At 34.5% G+C, this 23,828-nt stretch overlaps 1 protein-coding gene across 1 annotated transcript; it reads left to right on the plus strand.

Annotated features, from left to right (window-relative positions):
* The first annotated feature begins 21,784 nt into the window (after positions 1 to 21,784).
* LOC109017930 (TIR domain-containing protein-like) lies at positions 21,785 to 22,315 on the plus strand. Its single transcript, XM_019000115.1, has 2 exons — positions 21,785 to 22,122; positions 22,252 to 22,315. The coding sequence occupies exons 1-2, from the start codon at positions 21,785 to 21,787 to the stop codon at positions 22,313 to 22,315; spliced, it is 402 nt and encodes a 133-aa protein (XP_018855660.1).
* The last annotated feature ends 1,513 nt before the right edge of the window (positions 22,316 to 23,828 follow it).

Here is a 23,828-nt window from a genome sequence, read left to right on the forward strand (position 1 = left end):
AATAGATCAGATCCTTACCCAACACCCTCTAGCTAATTGGAACAACCCATTGAACATATAACCAAACGTCCACACAGTAAATACCCAAAAAATTCCCTCAACTATCCAACGAGGGAATTGATGCAAAAGTAGACAACCTTCCTCTTCACTATATAGATCTAAATATGTGGACTTGTGAAAATATCACTCATATATATATGGTTATATTTCCCAAAAAAAGACTTAATGTTGTGAAGCACTTAATGTTGTGAGAGCTAAAAAAGACTGCATAAAGAACCATCACTCATATAATTCCCTGAATCTAATATTTATATGCAAAACATATACATAGAGACCAATATAATTGGATTTTGGTTCCTATATATATATATATATATATATGATGCAAATAGCAAGTTGAAAGAGTTGATCTGCTAGAATGCATGCAGTGCTCATCAAATAACTGTTTTCTTTTGCTTACTGATCTTGTACGTACTGATAGCATTAATTCGTACCCCATATATACCCATCAGGCAGTACTTCATGACTTTCTTTAGAGTCTATTCATGTATAAGATCAGTTTAGCAAGTGTTCATTCCTTTCACTGATCATTTCTTTAATTAAACATGTTTTAGGGGAACATCCTGATCTCGAACCCCCCTCCGGCAAGTAAGCATGTAGCTTATACATGAGTCTTATGATCAAACAATTGCAAGCTAATATTATTATATATAGTAATCCAATTATATGTACATTTTCCATATATATTCAGTGATGAAAAGTGTTAGAACATCCATGCACCTTATAATTTCAATGACATACCTTAATTTAGTGCAGTAGCTAGACATTTTAATCAATTAGAGATAGAAGAATTAATATATATATATATAATTCAATCGATTTGAACAAGCATGCACAAGTCTTATTATTGGTCCATATAGCTAGCTAGCATGGATATTTTTCAGACATACAAAGCGACGAAAGGGCTCTTGACATCTTGTGGCATTAATTGGAGAGGTGTCAGATCAGTTTTTGACCAATCTGAATAATATACTTTATATAGTATTTTTCCCTTTGTTGGGTATAAAAAACTGCTGTTTTTATTTTCAGAACATCAAGAATTATGGAAATAACATTATCCAATAATTTGAGTCACAAATATATATATATGTATGTATATATTAATAAAAGCAAGACTGAAAGTAAATCTTGTGTACATCAATCAGTATATATATGTATGAATATACATCAATCAGTATATTCATCAAGAAATATTATTTACATACATAAATCTTGTGTACTAAGTTGCACCAAAGTTTGAAACAGACGACATTTAAGTACTTTAGGAGTCTTGGTACAACAATGAACATGTGAAAACACTAACTTACAGACAAATGAGCAGGAGATGTAGAAGTTCCAGATTTTGTTGACCGTGTAATGAAATCCTTGGTACAACAACTCACATGTGAATATTTTCCTCTTTTACTGTCCGGTAACTTTTCTAAACTAACACTGGCCCAAAGATGACACCTTAGAGAACTGAAGTCTAGAAAGAAGTTATGAGGATTGCACAACAAGGTTGGCACAGTTAATAATAGCATCCCAACAATTAACTAACAAGCAATTAATGCAGGTTGTATGTCTGTCCTACGTCGTTTTCTAGAAATGGATGTCTACCTAATTAGTCAAGGAGCATTAACAAGAAAATTAATCGTTTTAAGGATCTCCTAGCTACAAACCATCAATTGGTTTTTCTTCATGAACAATATTAATCCTTGTGAAAATGTTCACAGTTAATGTAAAATAATCATTTTAAATTTCCCATTTTCTTTATGTAACTAGGATTTAAGTACAACATAGACCACAAAAGGCAGAAGTCATTTTTCCTCAACAGAAATCTAATTAACAAAAGATAAAACCCACAAAAGGAAACTTACTTGAATGAAACTCATGTCATGTCATGTACATCAAGCTCTTGAATGAAACTCACTTAGATCCTTTTGCAATCCTGCCAAATTATTCCATATATCATCATTTTCACGTGAAATAAACTTATAGTATTATGAGAGCAAATGGAAATCATGGTCTTGTCTCTCTCAAAATATACAGAGATTAGTGAATGCTTAGCAACCACATGTTTACAATGAAACCAATGTCAAGCTAAGTCTAACAGCATCAAATCTACTCAATACAATGATTTCTTATGTTCACTCAGAAAAAGCAACAAAAGCCCCCAAGTGTTAATAAGAAAACTTATTTTATTCTCCGTTCTTGTAAGCAATGGTATCATTTTTTTTTTCACAGATCACCTAGCATGTATCCTTTAAACGCATGTATAGACCTTATAACCAATTATCTCCTAGAAATTCAAGCCCATGAGAAAGCATTAGTAGTGTATACTGTCAAGGCTTTGTATTGAAGTATTGATTGAGTGTCCAAGCCAATAAATTACATAAATGGTTTCAGATTCATATCCTATGGGAGATAAAAAGAAATTAATAAAACACAGGAACTCAATCAATGACAGGAGCAGAAACTAAGTAAAACTAACCCAACAATAAAGGCACAATCACCAACTTGGCATGAAAGAAAAATCTAAGGAAATACATAACATAATGCACAAAACCTCACAATATATGTCTCATTACATAATAGAGAGAACATTACAAGTATATTCAGAATTTAGGACCATCAATTTTTTGCAAGATTTTCTTCACTTTCTGCTTACATCCGATATATTGAGATAGATTTCTTCATGCACAAGCAAGCCAAAAATAAAAACATAAAAGCAAAGGTAAATACTACTAAAATGGAATCAAATACCAAGCCTAAGATGAGTACTAAACGAGCACCTGGAAAATGGAATCAAAATGAGTACTAAATGCCTGTTAAATGAGTACCTGGAAACGAGCACTTGGAAAATGGAATCAATTTTAGTACTAAATGAGTACTAAAATGGAATCAAATACTACTAAAGGCCTGTTAACGAAACGAGGGGAAAACCTCAGTTGCCTCATGGATGAATACAGAAAAAATATTGTCCAAAGCAATATATAAAGACAGAAAATTAATAAATATTGTCCAACGCAATATATAAAGACAGAAAATACCCAATAAAATTGGCAAGCCTCAGTTGCCTCATCTGCCCTACTACCCGCGCCTCCTCCTCATTTGGTGGCAGTGGGTTGCAAACAGAGCAAGGGAGGGCCTCGGGCTGCTGGGCTAGGCGTAGAGGAGAAGGGGCTCTGATGGAGGACTGGCAACGGCGTCGAGGTGTGGGTGGTTGCGAACGGTGCCCCCAGCGACGGCGATATAGCGAAATCCGAGAGAGAGAGAGAGAGAGAGAGAGAGGTGAGGCCAGAAAGAAATTGGCGTGGGGGCTGGGGGAGAAGGAGGGGGTGGCCGTCGAGGTGAGGTCGCGGAGATGGGCTGTGCGCGGCGGAGGCTTGAGGGAGAAGAGGGACTGGGTAGAGAGAGGGTGAAGGGGGAGAGACGGCTGCAGGAGGGAACGAAATGAGGGGAAAACCTAAGGCGGGGGTTTTAAATTTAATGAATTTTTCCGGCGCTTTCGACTCGCCGCAAATAAGTTTAAATGGGCGCATTCGTTTTTACAGCGACAATTTTCGCCGCAAATAGTACATATTGTGGCGATTTTATTTAATCGACGGAAATTTAATAAGCTACAGTTAATAGAATATTGTTGTGACGACACAAATCGCCGCAACAGGTACAAATTTCGCCGCAAAAAATCATTTGTACATTTTTCTTTCATCATTTCCCATCATCGCACCGAAATTAAGCGGCGACTTAAAAATCGCTAGAAATAACCTATATTTGCGGCGATTTTTCTTGCGACGATTTTAAAATCGCTGGAAAATGCCAGATTTCTTGTAGTGAAACCGATGTCTCCTGAAGAAGGGAGGCGTGTATGTGTATCGATCTATTTGACTACACTTGGTTCTTGATCTTTGAATGAAATGTTACTCTTTAAACTAATAACTATTAATTCAAAAGTTACAAGTAATGGGTTGTGATCTTTTATAAAGTACCATTTCATTCTAGATATAATGATATCACTTCCCAAACAATTACATACTACCCAAGAGTACCCAATAAAATATTATAAAGTTTTTAAAGATATCACTTCCAAAACATGGCCATGATCTTCCTGCACCAACCTATTAATTCCGTTCAGTAAAAATTAAGATCGACAACCAATTAATATAATATGTAAGTGTTTTGAACTAATTAATTGGGTCCGTTTGCCTCCTGTTGCAACATTAATAACATACATCGATCTCATCTTATAAAACCAATGGCTACAGTTGCCGGTTGGAAAGTCAAATTCCTTAATTTGTCCCATTTTCTTTTCCTTCTCTACTCATTTTGTTCAAACCTCTCACAAAATGCAGCATGTAATAGAAATGGACATGTGAAAAATGGGAACTGTGACAGTGAGCTGCCACTTGACAGCAATGTGGAAATGCATGGCACAAAAGAGAAGCTGCACTGCAGCTGGCCACTCACAGTGGCAGTACAACCTATTCACAGCAGCACTAAATGACAGATGAATTGATATAATGCACTACACACCTGTAACATTCACACATGTGTACATGTATATTCTTTGTAATTCTCTAGAGGATAAAACTAGCTAGCTTTTTGTTTATTTTCTGTAGTATATGTATATATATACACTAGCCTTTTGTATGTCGGGTATAGAAGTTATGAATAGTAACTAATATATAGCATTACCCTCACTATATATGTATCAACTTTTTCTACTATTCTAGTACCGTAAGTGCCGACTGGCCCTCCACGATGTCAGGTCTGACTGAATGTCAATTTATGGGATCTAAGTACTTTGGGTAGTGGCTCTTCGGCCCACGCCAAGCATTGTGTCTCTTCGACCCATGCATGGTATCTCTTCGGCCCAAGCATTGTGCCTCTTCGGGCCTGGCCCATGCGCCCCTTGGACTAATTCCATGCCTTGTTAAAATTAAACAAGGCAAGTGTAGCTATGGTGGTTTGAACCCATACCATTTCCTTTGAAATAATACACCCTTACCATTGAACCAATACATCTATTTGTGATAATAATTTATGAAAATAAATAATAACCCACATTCAATAAATTCACATATTTAATATTACAATCTATAATAAATATAACAATCCTCCATTTAGATTACAATGTTAAATTTTCAGTCAAATACTAATATTCTCATGCATAGAAGAATGTATCTTTCGACTTAAACCTTCAATTAGTGTAAGTATCTTAAATTCTTAACAAAGTCAATGGTGGCCTAGGCTTAAACCAAGACTTTTTACGCTAAGAACGGAAATATCACACACATGATTCTATCCAATTTTAGCGAGATAACTCACCAATTATTTGCATTAACCCACGTGCTCCATCCTGGCATTCATGAACATTTACAAAAATAAACCTTAAACTTTTGCTAGAAGTTATCTCCACCTCTTATGTTCACATATGTAAAGTTCCTTTCTGTGTCTCTATTACTTCAAATACTTATACAACTATTGAACTTCATTAAGAGTATAATACTCATCCTACATTTAGCGTAACAGGCAGTACTGACCATCCTGGAAGGGTTTATCACATTAAATTAAATTTTAGTACTATCCTAGCCACATAACTGTAACTTGTTATTTGACAACTTTAAGTCAAATATCAAATTTCTTATCCACTCTGCCTCTTTGCCCGCTGTCGCCAAGGCTACAAATTCAGATTTCATTGTACAATGTGAAATACATATTTGTTTCTTAGAAGCCCATGAAACAGCTCAACTACCAAGGGTGAAAACCCAACCAGACATAGCCTTATTATCATTTGCACTAGTAATCCAACTCGCATCACAATATCCTTCTAGTCAGTAGGAAAATTGGTATAATACAATCTTAACGAACTAGTTCTTTAAAGGTATCCAAGGACTCTAACAATTGTTTTTCAATGCTCCATACTAGAATTACCTGTATGTCTAGAAATTTTACATATTGCAAAGGAAATATCTGGCTCAGTGCAATGCATTGCATACATTAAACTTCCAATTGTACTGGCATATTCAAACTGAGCAACCGTTCTACCAGCATTCCTAGTTAATTTAAATGAAGAGTCATATGGGGTATTTGCTTTTTTAATTTCCAAGTGTTGACATTTAAGAAGCATTTTCTCAACATAATGAGATTGACATAAAGCATAACCCCCACTATGTTTATTTACTTTGACACCCAAAATAGTGTCAACTTCATTAAGATCCTTCATTTTGAACTTTGAAAATAAATACTTCTTAGTTTCAAATATTCCTTCCATATTTGTTCCAAATATAAGCAAGTCATCCACATAAAGACATATTATAATACCATAACAATATGTGAATTTAGAATAAATACACTTATCAACATTTTTATGCCTAAATCCATGAGATAAAATTACCAAATCAAATTTCTCATACCATTGTTTTGGTGCTTACTTTAATCCATATAATAACTTAATTAATTGTTAAACTTTCTTTTCTTGCCCATGCATAACAAATCCCTCAAGTTATTCCATGTATACCTCTTCAGCCAATTCATCATTTAGGAAAGCAGTTTTAACATTCATTTGGTGTACATATAAGTTATATATTGACATTAGTGCCATAAGCACTCTAATGGATGTAAATCTAGTCAATGGGGTATACGTATCAATAGTCTATACCCTCTTTTTGTTTAAAACCTTTAGCCACTAATCTAACCTCAAAAGTTTGAATAAACCCATCTGTATTGATTTTTCTCCGAAATACTCATTTCCAACCAATAGGTTTTGATCCAGGAGGCAAGTCTACTAAAACCCAAGTATTATTTGACAATATTGAGTCCATTTCATCATTTATTGCCTCTTTCCAAAATGAAACATCTCTAGAAGTCATAGCTTCTTTAAATGTTTTTGGATCTTCTTCTATATTTAATAGAATGAGTATCTTATTTAAAATATCATCTCTATTTCCTTCCAAAAGGAAAACAATAGCCTGAGATGACACAAAATCTAGATTCAAGTTTTTCTCCTTTCTAACTCTTTGACTTTTCCTCGGTTCAGTCAATGTGTCAGGAATTATATAATTTATTTTCCGACTCAAGTTAGATTCTAGTATTTGAGTAGGATTTGATACTGCTTTAGAGTCATTATAGAATTTATCTTTAATAAATTCTACAACCTTTGATTCTACTATAATCTTAGAATCCAAATCCAAAAGTCTATATGCTCTTGAATTCTCAGCATATCCTACAAAAATACTCTTGATTGCCCTTGGACCTAATTTTGTTCTTTTTTGGTCTGGAACTCTATAAAAGGCTAAACAGCCTCATACCCTTAGGTATTCCAGATTTGGTTTCCTACATTTTCACAATTCATATGGTGAAATTTTGAATTTCATAGAAGGTATTCTATTATGCAAATAACATGTTGTGAGCAATGCTTCCTCCCACAAATTAAAAGACAATTTTGCATTCAAAATCATCGCATTTACTATATCAACTAATGTCCTATTTTTTCTTTATGCTAAACTATTTTGTTGTGGGGTATAAAGTGCACTAGTTTAATGTATTATGTCATTCTCCTCACAGTACAAAGAAATCTCAGTAGGAAATCATCGTCTCTATCACTGCAAAGAATCTTAATTTTCTTTTCCTTTTGATTTTCAACAACAAACTTATAAGATTTAAACATATTGAAGGCTTCATCCTTACTTTTCATTAAATATACATATGTATATATTGAGAAATCATCAATAAAAGTAATAAAATATCTATTGCCTCCTCTAGTTAAAATACCATTTAATTCACAAATATCAGAATGCACAAGTTCTAATAATTGTGTATTTCAGTACTATTTTAGGAAAATGTTTCTTTGTCATTTTTGCTTAAATGCAAATTTTACATTTAGCATCATGTCCATGATTATATGGAATTAAACTATGTTTAAATATAAATTTTAAAGATTTAAAATTCAAATGTGCTAAACAATTATGCCACAAAGTAGAAGACTCAACAATATAAGCAGAATCAAAATTTATTTTATTAACATGTAATTTATATATTCCATCACAAGAGTACCATTTTCCAACAAACACTCCTCCTTCGGAAAGAATTACATTACCAAACTCGATTACGGTCTTGACACCTTTCTTACAAAGCAAATTTGCCAATACAAGATTTTTCTTTATTTTTGGGACATGAAGAACATTAACAAGATTAAGTTTTTTCCCATAAGTGAACTAAATTTCCACAATTCCTTTTCCCACAACTTTTGCAGAGTTGTGATTTCTCATTAGTACTACATGTCCATCTGCTGCATTTTCATAATTTTTGAATTGAGATATCTGATTGCAAATATGAACGGTAGCGTCTGAATCATACCACCAATCAGAAGACTCGGTTGTTGTAGCCATATTTAATTCTATAATCATGCTAATGTGCACTTTAGAGACCATGGTCACAAATTTCGAAATCTCATTTTCGATCAGATTTGCACTATTGGGATTGCAATTTTCTTTCTTGTATTTCTTCTTGTACCTACATTCACACTTAAAATGTTCATTTTTTCCGCAATTGTAACAAGTTTTATTTTCTTGTACTTGTCACCATTGTTGGAAAAGTCATTAAATTTTCTCTTGTTTCCTTTAAAATTATCTTGAAATTTATTTTTCTCATCAACAAAGTTCACTTTAGAGCCATTTTGATAAAATAATTTATTCTCACAAATTCGAGTTTCATCTTCAATTCATAAATGTTTTTGAATTTGCTCTATAGTGAAATCTTTTGTTGTGTGTATAAGTTTCTTTCTATAATTATTCTAATTTGGAGGAAGTTTGGCAATAATAGCCTCAACTTGCAAAGGTTCAAAAACTTCAACATTAAGATCTCAAAATTTATTCACCAAAACTTGCACTTCATGGACTTGATCCATCAAAGAAGTATTATCATTCATTGTAAATTTAAAATATTTCATAATAAGGAATTTATCCGTACCTTGCTTTTCGGTTCTATATTTCAATTCCAAGGCATCCCAAATCTCTTTTGGTGACTTGATTGATGTAAATAAATTATAGAGACGATCGAAAAATGTATTTAGAATGTGTCGTCTACATGCCACTTCATCTTCTTTGTGCTTCTTGTGTTTCGCCTTGATTTGATCATTATCGTCAGGTTTGGGTTTTGGAAGTACTGGCAAGTTCGAATCCAAAACATATGCAATCTTCAGTGTAGTAAGAATGAACATCAACTTATCTTTCCAATGATTAAAATTCTTTCCATCAAACCTACCTAGTTTGACAAAGTCTTGATTCATCATCTTGAAAGTCCTCATACCAGATTCTGATCCCATTGCGATTATCACCTTAAAATTGTTGAAGAAAATCGTGCGGATACGGTAATATGAAAATAAATGCGACTTTGAGGCATGTAGAACACTATCTTTAAGGTGATAATTGCTCCCACTCAAAAGAGTTTGCTACCAGGTTACAAGCAATTCACCTCCAGGATACAACAAAGTCACTAATTGCAAATAGTAATTCTAAAGTTTTTCCTTCAGAGTTTCTCTACAAAATTGTGTAAATGACTGAAATATAGGAGAATGAAATGAATAAAATTCGTGGGTCTCATCCCCTATTTATAGAGAATGAAGTGATACCATGTGAAAGATCACAACTATTAATTTGTAACTTTTCAATTGGCAATTACTGATTTAAAGGTCATGTTGTCTTCACTTAAAAACCAAAGGAGTAAATTTGCTCAAGTGGTTGGACACCTCCCTCCTCCAAGGAAGGTCATTGGTTCAAAACCCACCTTTCACCATTTCTTATGAATATATTTTGAAGTATTGCACCCATCCAAGTGGGTCTTCAAATGGGCCGGTTCGGCCCATGCGTTGTGCCTTTTCGGCTCAAGCATAGTGTCTCTTCGGCCCAAGCATTGTGCCTCTTTGGGCCTGGCCCATGCGCCCCTTGGGCTAATTCCATGCCTTGTTAAAATTAAATAAACAAAGTGTAGCTATGGTGGTTTGAACACATACCCTTTCTTTTGAAACAACACACCCTTACCATTGAACCAATGCATCTCTTTGAGATAATAGTTCATGAAAATAAATAATAATCCATATTCAATAAATTTACATATTTAATATTACAATCTATAATAAATATAACATGAATGATAAATAGAAGAATTCAATTAATTTAGTAATAATAAAAAGCATTGTATATAACTGGTCATGTGGATTAAGCTGGCATCACGCAAAGAATCTACAGGGAAAATAATGAAACCCAAGTTTGATTGGTAGCTATGTTTTCTCTGTAGTCAAGTATCGGCCTTCTGGGCCGAACATGATTTGAATATATGATCTACGAGTTTATTCCTGAGAGAATAATGCAAGTTTGAATTAATTGAGGTTAAAGTCATCAAGAAGTCTGGGTTAATTGCATCATGCAGACACCAGCTTAATTTTAAGGAAATATTTTTAAATGAGTTTGTAATTCTTTTTCTTTAAAAAAAAGTGTTTTCAAGGATTTAAAAATATTCGAAAATAAAAAACACATGAAAAAAAATCAAATGACAAGATTTTATGCCTTTCCAACTGCGTGGGGACTCCAAAAGCAACAAACTCAATAGATATGATAATGAAAAATGCTTCTTACAACCGTCCGGTGTAAACGCCACACAATCGGCGCGCCTTTTGATAAAAAAAGGAGACTTTGCGTTCACCCACTCTCCCACTCTCACAATACTTCACTTGCAACCAAGCACAAGACCCTCTCTTCAACCATTTTCACTCTCTCTCTTTCTCGATTCCTTTGGTTTCTTTCTTTTGAGTGCTGAGATTTTTTTTTTATTCATTTTCTTTCAGAGAGAGAAAATAATGGCAGATTTTTCTTCTTCTTCAATGTCTGTCATTAGAATATGGTGCGTATGGTTTATGGGATTATGAATCTGTTTGCAGGAGTAGAAGTTGATGGATTTAAGCCTCTGCAACATAGATGAAGATCTAGCAATTTGTGGACGTTGCGGTTGTTCTTGGGCTTTTGCCGCTTTTTTTTTTTTTGTTGGTCGCTGTGCTTTTGGTTGCCAAGTCTTGAAGTTACGCCAATGGTAATAATCATGAGATTGAGGAGAAAGAAGAGAATAGCGGATGTGAACCAGTTGTTAATGGAAACCCAGATTGAAGGTGTAGAGGAAGAGGATACGAATTACTCAAACATGGCTTTTGCAAAGTAAGAAAATTGCAGAGACAGAGAGAGGATAGTGTCCAGACTCTGGTGTTGGGTTAATCTGGAGTGACTAGTGAGAGGAAAATGGGATAGAAAACAAAGTTTTTTTTTATTTTTAAATATATCGTTGACATGGTATAAAGCCATGTCAAATGATTACCTGGCAATTTCCACCTCTGGTTGTATGTAGAAGAACTGTATGATAATTGATATGTTGAGTAAAAGTACAGTGCGCTAGAGATAGAAAAATGTCGCTAGGCAACTAATTAAAGCGATAAGCATGAAAAGAACATGTGAAGGAAGGCAGTATATCTATAACATTATTAGAAGATGAATGATATATATCAGTTACTATTCATTCTCGCACTTCACACCCATAATTGTTTTTCATAGGGTGTAGAATAGTGGATAGTGGCTGATGAGAAAAATTTTTCTTATTAGAATAGAAGTTTTTCTTAACCTAATCTGGATAGTAAAATCATTGCAATTCATCTCATCCAATCATTATAGTTTTTCTGTACTTTTAAATAAAATATAATAAACAATTCGATTTTTTCAAATTCCAAAACAAAAATAATATTAAAAAGCAAAAATCTATTCATCATCATTTTTCTCTTATCATTTTTTCATCATCTCATGATATGATATTAAATGATATGTTTACAAGTAAAACATAATAAATAGTTTCCAATCATCTAATGCTACATCATGGAATAATGAGAGAATGATGAAAAAAATGATAAATATTTTATTCAATTTTTAACTTTTAATCTCATTTCAAGATTGTCATCAACTCACTATCCAAACCAGTAGATTGCAACTACCATAAAGAAACGCGCACACGCGTGACACATCAAGTAAACACATTTCTGAAAACCGAAAAAAAGAAAAACAAAAAAGATAGAGAAGTATTAGAGACATTCTCTTCAACGAACCAATATTAAACAAAATATATGAAATAATTTGTTCAGTCATTGAAAACAAGATAAAGGGGGAAAGAATAGAAAGGGACCCTCTTGATGAATCAAAGCTAAGTCCAACTATATTTTTAGCTTCTTCAAGTGTTCTGCTGAATCTCTCAAGCTCTTTCTCTGAAACACAAGGTCCATAGAAACAGTACAATGGTCGAGGACAATGGTCGTCGAATCTGATCTATTTACATATATGGCAATATTATAGTGAAAACTCGCCCAATTAAAAGACATATTAAATTCATGCAAATTAAATTCATCGCATATCATGATCAATAAATAAATATATATATATAAACACCGACACTTTTTCTTACATAATCTTCTCAAATTAAAACACAGTCACTAAGACCCACAAATCAAACCCATAATTAATAACGAAGCCTTCAATTGGAGCAACAAAAATAAGAAAATCAACTATTACTTCACAAACAAAATAAGGAAATCTCTCCCCTCATTAATTTTCCGCGTCCCTGATCCCTCTCCTCAAAGAAACTGCTATTTTCATCCATATCTCTCTCATGTCCATTTAACGCAACACCCTTGCAGTTGCAAAAGATTCGGGAAAATAACATTGAATAAATTAAAGAATGAATAGAAAGTAGATGTGAATTTTAATGGCTTTCTCTAGTAGAAATTCAGCAAGAGTGATTGATATTTTCTACATGTGCGAAAAAAATTCAGATCTGGATTTGTTCCTACTGGTATGTCTTTTCCATCCTTGATTATTTACACAAAAAGTTTTCATTTTAACATTTTTTTATTTTTTATTTTTTATATCTTTTGTTGTGAATTGATCTGTACTGATTATATTTTTTTCTTATTTATAAAGAAAATTATAAATAAAAATGAAACTTTCAGAAGATTAAATGAAGAATTCATATAGAGTAATGCTACATACAATCATGGAGTGTACAAGCACCATGCAGTCACTTTGAAAAAGAATATAGTCCACTATTAAAAAATTAATTTTTTTTTTCATGTGAATCCCGTATTTATTCACGTTTTCAAAGTGATTGCAGTGCTGAGGAGAGAGAGGGGAGAGGAAGGGAGAAAGCGATCGGGAAGGTATATGGAAGAGAACTTGCATACAATCAATGCTCATTAATTTCCTAATGTAAGAAATGGACACTCATAGTGGGCAGTCATTCACCCCCATTTTGGATTAGAGACTTGCATTACAAACGATTTCTCTTTCAAAATGGTTATCCCTAGTTCTGACATCTAGATTGTGGAGTATGTGGGTGTTGCTCTGGTATTACTACGTAGGACACTCCACCATCGTCGGGAGGATTACGGATGAACAACGACAACGCCAGAGAATCTATGGAGCAACTGCACTAGATCCAAGATATTTCTGACTAGGTAATATCACTTCTACTGTGTACTTTGATCTAATATTTTTAACATTGGTATCAAAGCAATTAACTATTGTTCCTGATTCATGTTTGGCGTGTATGTAGTGATTTCATTCACTGGATTTTTTTTTTCTCGTGCACGATGAGATTCTTTTTTTTCTCTCGGTAACCTTGGCCACCTGAGAGGTGGTGGCGCACCTCGCTGTTAGGCCATACAAGACATCAGCTTTACATGGATGCACTGTGTTCACCACAGTATACTGAACTATAGGTAATGGGAGCACCTTGGTGCTGTGCGCTCCAAAGGGCAGCAGCGTCCACCTGAGGTGCTACGGCACCGTGTCCCAATGTGTTTTGCTGCACGCAGAGCTATGCGCACTGTGGTGGTGCAGCAAATAAAACGGCATGCACCAACAAGGTGCCACCACCGCAGCACACACGAAGGGCCGCAGCACGCGACAATTTTCCACGAGGTGCAGAGCACTTGGAGGTGCAAGAAGCACCTAGGAGCGGCATGGCTCCTCTGCTACATGCAGAGCTGCGAGCGCCTCGATGAAGGTGTTGTCATCTGATGCGCAAAGAGCAATGCACACCATGGTGGTGCTGCATTCTCTGTTGCGCACAGAGCACGGCAACTCCATTTTTTGGTGTTGTGCGGTACTACGCGACAAGCTTCGGGGCACCAAATGGATGCTGCACCTCACAAGGCGTTGCGCACACCAACTGGGTAGTCTTCCCCAGCGTTGCTTGCGACAGCTGAAGACAGCATGCTGCCCAGTGTCGCTGTGAAGAAGCAGCACCTCAGAAACACTACCATGGTTAGGGGTGTCAAATCGTGTTAACAGGTCGTGTTCGTGTCGTGTCAAGACATGTATATTATACTATATAGGTCAACCATAATCCGACCCGTTAAACTTATCGTGTTAAAATCTCAAATCCTAACACGACCCAATAACATAACGGGTCGTGTCGTGTCAACCGATTTTGACCTATTTATGTAAATGGATTGAAACAAACCCAAAATTAACCTCTTTAATCTAGTTAAGTTTAGCATAATTTTATATAAATGTTAAAATTACAATATCTATAAAAAATATAAAACTAACTACAAGTCCAAAATTACAATCTAAACAATAAAAATATCGAAATTAAAATCCCAACAATTTTATTTTTTAGGTATAAGGGTATAATTGTAATTTTAACTTTCTTAACGGGTTGACCCGTTATCAACCCGTTAAGCTATCGTGTCTTAACGAGTCAACCCGTTTTGACCCGAACTCGTTAAGGGTAAACCCTAACCCGCTTTTATCGTGTCGTGTTCGTGTTAGGTTAATGGGTCGTGTCATATATTGACACCCCTAACCATGGTGCAGCATGGGGGTGGTGCTGCCACAGCTTGACGCCTTTGCCAGGAGCTTCAGAGTCTCAGTTAGTGGCTACCGCATTGCAACAGGCAGCGGTTACAAGCAACTGAGAAAAAAAAAATCTGTTACAAGAACACTTTAACCGTTGGGAGCTAGGAAGAAGAAAATTAAATTCACGCATATTAAATTCATCACATATGATCAATATATATATATATATATATATAAACACCGACACTTTTTCTTACATAATCTTCTCAAATTAAAACACAATCGCTAAGACCCACAAATCAAACCCATAATTAATAACGAAGCCTTCCATCATCAATTGGAGCAACAAATATAAGGAAATCAACTATTACTTTACCAAAAAAAAAAAAAAACCTAAATCTACAACTCTATTTTAAATTGAGGTTATTTTATAATTTACACTCTTCTTGATATCTCAGAGGCCAAAACATCCTCTTCTTGATAAACGTAGTAATAATAATAATATAAATTAAATAATAATATATAAAATATAGATAAAAAGTAAGTTAAGAGATCCACATGGATTCATGTGTAAGCATATATGTATATATATGCTGGTTTATAACTCTACAATTTAGCTCTATTATGTTCACAAAGAGATCAGGAAAATAATTTCAGACCTTGATGTAGCTAGATGTGTTATGTTAAAAAAATTAGTTTTACAATAATCTAACGCATTACAACGAGTCACGTCAGTTTCTGATTTTTATTCTAAGAGATTTTTTGTAAAGCAAATATTTTTCATGCAATATATATATATATATGTGTGTGTGTGTGTGTAGAATATTATATAAAAAAGAACGTGTCCAGTAAATAATTAATATATCTAACTAGAAGCTTTTTTTTCCATAATTCATTTGAAGAAAAGACACACACCCATTGGATCATTTGTATCTACATGATGCATATATATTCACATGCATCATGTGTGTGTGTGTATTATACATACATATAAGAGAAACATTGGTGTGTATATGACGTAGTATTTCAAAAAGTAGGAAGAAGAAGAAGTTGAAGAAGAAGATCGAAGACAATAAATGTAGTATTTGTGGAGCTAGGCCATATTTTAACGTTGTATATTTGCTTGGTTTCAGAAAGGAGAACAGATGAAACACATGGCTCAGGACGCTGTAGACAGCGTGAAGAGCACACTCGGAGTGGGTGACAAGTAATGTTGATAATAGAAGATCCAACATCTACATATCATAGTCCGTTGTTGTTATAGTATATCTTTTAAGATTCTGGGTGGCTTGTAATAAAGCTTCTCCTTTTTTGTTTTTTGTTCTATTTTTCATTTTCGATTCATATATAGCCATAGCGGGAGATGTAATAAAGGCTTAATTACAATATTAATGCAGATAAGAAGCTTTAATTTGCCTCACCTTCTTTATATCTGATCTAGCTCTCTCTAGATGCATAGCCATAGCTAATTAATTTTCCCTGCAAACACCAGTTTATTATACATACATATCTGATAAAAGAACATGAGAAGCAAAATCATGACTTGCATGAGATGTATTATAGCAGGTGAAAGATAGTAATATCTTCCAGGGAGTTAAAGTTGTGATATCAAATAGTTTTCCTAATGTAATGGCATCTAGGGGCTCCGACAGAAGGGCTCTAGGTCTACGAGTTAATAGCTTGTGAGAGATCAGTTGCATGCTTGGCCTGGATTGTGGGCGGGCGTTGAGGCATGCAAATGCTAGCTTAGCAATGGTGACCACTTCCTCAGTTACTCGACCTCTAGGATGTGAGAGGCGCTGGTCCAATACTTCCTTCAGTGTTATATTCTCGGTAGTTGTTGTCGTTGATGATGATGATAATAAGGAGATGAAACTGCCCGGATGCCTTCCCATCATCACTTCCAAGGTTACCATCCCAAAGCTGTATACATCACACTTCTCACTCGATTCCATTGTGTAAGAAAGCTCTGCGAAGAAAATATTAGCACATCTATATATGTTATATACTTTGATCATGAAATAAGATTTTAATTCTCAATATGTAGAAAGCTGTACATGGTTCATTTCCACTAGCGTTTGGTTTGGGATAAAAGAGCAGCAACGGCTTGTCCATTCACCTATGCAATATTTATGGGTGAGTCCATGATCACAAGTAATTGAAAAGCTTAACTGGAGCCGAATACTCAAAGGTGCCTACATATAATGTCCAATTGGATGAGTTAGGCTTCAAAATCCTTGCTGTGCCGAAGTCAGAGATGCGAGCCTCATTTTCCAGATCCAACAGAATGTTGTTACTTGATATATCTCGATGAATAATTGGAGGTGAGCGAGCAGTCATGGTGCAGGTAGGATAAAGCTTTGGCAACACCTCTTACCACGTTAACCCTTTTGATCCAATCGAACTGCATTGCTTTCACCTCACTACTTATACTCTTTCCCAAGCTTCCTCCATCTAAGTACTCGTACACAAGGTATTAGTATCTTGCATGTGAACAAAAACCATAAAGCTTTGCAATATTCCTACGTCTCACTTCTGCTAAAGCAGTAATAATCTCACTTGTAAAGGCTCGGTTGGCCACTTCTCCATCCCCTGATTGGTGAAGTTTCTTCACTGCAAAAACTTGATCGGTTGACACCTCTGCTTTATAAACATTTGTGAATCCTCCCTCTCCAATGCAATGTCTTGGGTTGAATTTTCCTGTCGCTTCAACAATGCTTTGATGTGCCATTTTCCCATCATAACTCCAAATTTCAAATAGAGTTTCATTTTCTGCATCCCTTGGCTCATGATCTGGCTTTCTCATATTCTGGAAGCAAGCACAGTAGATTGTTGCAATGATATAAAGAAGAAACAGAGTGCCAAATAAAATAACAACTCTGAGGCTTATCTTTCCATCAGGTCTTTTGCTCGACAACGAGGGGCAAGCCTTCAGAGCTGTGTTGTTGCCGCACAGACCTCTATTATGTTCTAGAGCTCTCATTGGTACCTTGCTGAAAGCTTTGTTGTCAGGTAGAGGACCCTCCAATCTATTGTATGATATATCCACCCATGTCAAGCTTGACATTTCACTAAAAGTCGATGGTATCGAGGCAGACAGATACATATCGATCCGAAGATCACACTTTGCAAGATTATGACTAGAAAAATTAGTGGAACAATGAACTTTTGTAACTGCCTGGAGCATTAGTTAAAAGATTTGAACAGTCATTAGATCTTACCGGGATGAGAGAAATGCGAGCAACGTGAAGATGGGGGGCAGCAACACTTGTGGGAACAGCATCTATCAATTTTATTTTAAATGGGGAGCAGTGATATTAATTAAATGTAAAATTCAAACCAAAAAAATTAAATATTTCTGATGAAGTGAAAATATCATATTAGCAACACAATGTTCACATATAGATTATTAGAGAAACAAAAAAGTACCAAATGTAGAAGGAAATCTAAAAGAATCAGTTATCTGCCAAAGAAAATTCTATTTATAACGTCAACGGGGAGAGCATAAGCTGGATGATCTATTGCTTTCAATCCTGGATATTCAAGAAGTGATAGTCCTGCAACAACAAACATGGACGACTTTTTTATTGTAAAATCAAGGAATCTCTAACAAAGAAGCAAAATCATGTGTAGGAAAAGTGGAACCAAGAAGTGATGCATGTAACTAAAAGTTCAACATGAGCATCAGCGACAAATTTGAGGATTAATGAGCGCATGTCATATGTATAGATAGGTCAAAAAGGAAAAATGAGGAATTTAAAAAGGTAGCGACGCATCAATATTAATTACCAGCCATGGAAAGTATACGGGTCATCATCAATTTATTGGGAGGCTTCTTTTTAATGGTCATCAATTTATTGGGAATCTGCTTTTTAATAAATGTAGGTCGGACTGGATATAAGATTTAACTTTATTTTGTTATGAAAGGAGAAAAAGCAACTTGGTGCACCCAAGATGTCTCACGACATCTCTATTTGTTTTTTGTTTTTTTGTTTTTAAAATGAAAAACAACTAAAAGAAAAAGGAATAGTCTTCGTTCTTCTTCTTCCACCGCCCTTCCAACATAATTTGGCACACGAGATCTGCAATCTGTCGGATTCAACGTGTCAAAGTCGTTCAAACACAATTTGGGTGTTTGAGGAATTTAAAAAGGTAGCGACGCATCAATATTGACGTGTTTTTTTCTTCAGTAGTCTACGCCATTTTGGCTGAATAAGCAAGCCTCTGTTTGCTTCTTGAGAAAATGTTGGGAAATGAATTACACGGGTAGAGAGAGAGAGAGTAGAATATAGAATACATAGAAGATTGATGATGCAGCTTTAGTATGGAATAGGAATTTTATAAGGTAATGAGGCGGCCAACAAATTAAGAAGAAGAATTAAGTTAATTTTAGAGGGAGCAAACCTTGAAACATTTGTCAGCTTAAGCCACGGCTAAAAGATTTTCTGAGTTGCACCGAAAAGCTGGAGAATAATAGACATAAAGAAGTTCCAGTTGGACCAAATTAGGCTTCTTTTGGTTCATGGCTCCATCTTAACTCATCTCAATTTATCATTATAATTTTTTCAAATTTTAATAAAAAATATAATAAACAATTCAACTTTTTTAAATTTTAAAATAATAATAATATTAAAAAATAATATTCTAACAATATTTTATCATCTCAATTCAACTCAGTTCAACATCAAAACGCAGCCTAAAAAAGAGAATGGATTTTTGCAAGTTAGGTTTGCAGCCAAAGTCACGACCATGGATGGATAACGCAGCCTAAAAGGGAGAATGGATTTTTGCAGGTTAGGTTTGCAGCCAGAGTCACAACCATGGATGGATAACGCAGCCTAAGAGTATCCTCATTGGCTTGGCCAAATGCATCTTTAAAATTTAGCTAATATCACACTTTTTTACATTTGTCTATTCTATTTAAATTCAATTCTCACATTGAATTAGTCATTCACTATCTATATACTAATAAAATATTATTAAATTAATAATTTTTTATTTAATTTATTTGTATCACATTTTATAATTCTATCAATTTAATATTAATGATAATTATATTCTAATTAAATTAATATTAAAAAATCATATTTTCAAAAATCATTTAATGCTAATAACAAAAAATATTTGATTAAATTCATCTAAAATTCTATCTAAATTTCTTAATTACAAACTAAATAGTATTTTTACTTGGAGTGAGAAATTAATATTTTAATATTTACTTAGAGTAAGAAATTAGTATTTTAATATTTAGTGAATCAATTATGATTCTTTATTTTTGACCAACCACTATAGCAGAAGTTCATCTTATTTTAGATTTGGCCAATCTAATATCAAATATTTTTTACATCAATTATATAAATTTTAGTTAACTTTTTTATTTAACTAAGCCAATGTAAATGCGATTTTTGAGGTTAGGTTTGCCTTCAATTTTTCAGGACCAATGCGCTTTGGAATTTCAAAGTATGACTTTGGGTTTTGGGTTCTGGTTCTGGTGTACTTTTGGTTTCTTTTGGTTTTGGGTTCTGGTTCTGGTTCTGATGTACTTTTGGTTCTGGATTCTGGTGTGATTGAATGGATTGATATCAGATTTTTATTTAGGCTGTCAAGAGTATTGGTAGTGATTTATGTATTTTTATATGTAAAATTTTTTTTTTTTTTAAGAATGATTTTGTATATAAAAAAGAATTTTCACATTGGTTTATGTATTTTTTAACTAAATAATAATAAAAAAAAAATTTATTTATTTCCTAAAATTATGTTTTTATATATATTTTACTATTAACATTCACTTTATATTATCAACTTAATAAAAATTTTATATATCAAAATTATCTTAATATAAATTGTATAAAGTTGATTTTAATGGATAAGAGAAAAAAAAATAGTAAAATAATATTTGAAAAATGAATAATAATTTTTCAAATTTGAGATGCATAAGTTAAAGTAGATGAAATAAATTTAAAGATAAAGATGGGCAGTGGCAGCAGGACCACAGCATTCTTATCAACTCTATATAAACACCGCCACTACTGCCGGCCACTGTCCACCTCGTCCTTGCTGCGCCGCCACAAACCACCAGCCACAAGTTGCCGTTAACGCTTCTGTCCCTGCGGACGGAACGAGAGAAAAGGAGGCAACCCACGGCACAGTCTCACGTCCAACGCAGCAGTAGCCGAACGGAAACCACCGCCGTGCCGAGATTTCCCCCTGCACGACGGAAGCCACTAGCCACTGCCCAGCTCCAGGTGAAACCGTAAGCCACCAAAAAAAAAAAAACATACCCCCACATCCCACGGTTTCCGTGAACCAGTTACTCTCCACGCACGTCCAACGGTGTCAGGCACCACGTCGCAGTCGCCTCCACCGTACAACGTCAAGATCCTCCACAAATCCGCCCTACTCCACAGTCGCCCAGCCATGGCAAATCACCAAATGTAACACTGTTCTATTTCTCCGAAAACAGAGGACTCCCACAACTTGAACCCGCCACCACCACATCTCGGAGGAGCCACCACACGCCGCCAGCCCCACCCCGACGCCGCCACCTGCACAGAAAGTGCCGCCAGGGGTGGGGTTTAAGAGTAATGTAATATTACTCTTACATATATAACTGCTGCTTAGGCTATTGATGTAATTAAGAGTAATGCTAATCACAGGGAAAGTAGCGGTTATAGTAGACACGTCGCGCGCGGTTACAAGCTTTCATCCCCAAGTGCTTCGCTCGTCCTTACTACAGGCCGAACCATGTCCAAACAGTACCAGTACCAGCACCATTACCCCCACACGACCTGTTCATAAGCCACCGGGGTCCCGATACCAGAAGAAACATTGCTGGTTTACTCCACGACCACCTTCTCATGCGGGGACATAGGCCTTTCATCGACTACCGAAACTTGAAAGCTGGTGACAAATTGTCCGAAAAGATTGATACCGCCGTTCGAGATTGTAAAGTCGGTGTCGTAGTGTTCTCGCCAAGATATTGCGAGTCCTACTATTGTCTCCATGAATTGGCTCTGCTAATGGCGTACAAGAAAAGAGTTATACCCATCTTTTATAATGTCAAACCGTCCCAGCTTCGGGTTGGAGACAACGTATCCAATGGACCTTGTGTTTCAGAGAAAGAGCTTGAGAGATTCAGCAGAGCAGTTGAAGAAGCTAAAAATATTGTTGGACTTAGCTTTGATTCATCAAGAGGGTCCCTTTCTATTCTTTCTCCCTTTATCTTATTTTCAATGACTGAACGAATATTTCATATATTTTGTTAATATTGGTTCGTTGAAGAGAATGTCTCTAATACTGCTCATCTTTTTTGTTTATTTTTCAGATATTGGTCAGAGTTCCTAAAAAGTGCTTCTGATGCCATCATAGAGCAGCTCGGCCAGAGCTAATAATCTCGTATGGTACGTACTTTTGTCGAAAACTCAAGAAATTGTTAACAAATTGTTGGTCAATCATTTTTGATAGACCAATATTCTTGGTCTGCTTTGTAAATTCCATGAACACCATTCTAGGAATGGTAAATGCCCCCGTCATATACTAGATTTTTGTTTCACCTTCATGTCTCTTTTGTCTCTTTCAGGACGCGGTTTCTGCAATTAAGCCTGAAGGCAAATTAGCAGGAATGGTACGGGTACCAGACAATGATATTATCAGATAGTGATTGGACCGAGTTTGATCAGAACTTCAATAAGTGGCTAGGAGTCTCTCAGTAATTTACCCTTTTTATTTGTTTGAAAATCTTGTAGGCCCCTTCATTTGTGTTTCTTGGTGGTGTTCATTTTCTTTTACGGTTTTGAGACATGGAGGAAATGAGATATATGACTTGGAAATTTTTTTCCATTCCTCTCACTTTTCTTTTTAAAATATCGATTTCTGCTTTGGAGTTATTTGTATTATATTTGGTGTTCTGTTAAGGTGAGATTAGTTCGAACTTATAGTGGTTAGGTGTGATCACAAGCTGAGAGAAGAAGGTAATGAAATATAGATAATTTTTTAAAATTTTTACATAAAATATAATAAATAATTTAATTTTTTAAAATTTTAATACAATTTTTTCAAATTTTAAAATAATAATAATATTAAAAAATAATATTTTATTCAACTTCTAATTTTATCTAAAATTATTTTATTTTATTTAATATAAAAAGATATTAATAAAAAAATAATGCTAGATACAAGTTTTAAATAAATAAGTTTCTTACCAGTATTTTATAAAATAATAATTTTTATTAATAAATAATAATTTTTTTATACTTTTTAAAATGCGATCTATTTTTTTATAAAAATTTATATAATAATTGTCTATTTAGAAATCGTACGAATCATTTCTCTCTAATTTTTACAAAAAAGTAATATTTTTACAAAAAAGGAAAGAAACAGCCGTCATCCCAGTTGGCACTAGCATCGAAAAAAGGGACTGTCACTAACGTTATATCCTTCCTCTTCTAGAAAAGGCCTGTCACTGTCGTACTCACGAGTCATGATCTATACGGAAAGAATAATATGAATCCTTCTTTCTTTCCTTTTCGGGTATTGCGACTGAACTGATTCTTCTCAGCTGCTAAAGTAAACTCGTTAATTTTGTTTTTAGTTAATAATGCTGGATTGTGACAAAATTTGTTGGTAGTCACTGATTTCTATTTTTTTTTTCTTTTACTTAATTATTAAGAAAGTGTTTTTAAATGAGTTTGTAAATTTTCTTTTTAAAAAAGAATTTATAAAATACTTGAAAAATTTTTAAAAAAAAAAAAGTCAAATGTCAACATTGGGAGATAACTTAAAAATTAAAAGAGTTTCGAACAAAAATGTCAACGACATATATCTATTGTATATAATATATGCCAGTAGAAGCAGCTAGCTTAGCTGTCGTCTAGCACTATTCTATTAATTTTGCTCTTGCTT

This window comes from Juglans regia, chromosome 12 (assembly GCF_001411555.2).
Source record: "Juglans regia cultivar Chandler chromosome 12, Walnut 2.0, whole genome shotgun sequence".
Classification (NCBI taxonomy): Eukaryota; Viridiplantae; Streptophyta; class Magnoliopsida; order Fagales; family Juglandaceae; genus Juglans; species Juglans regia.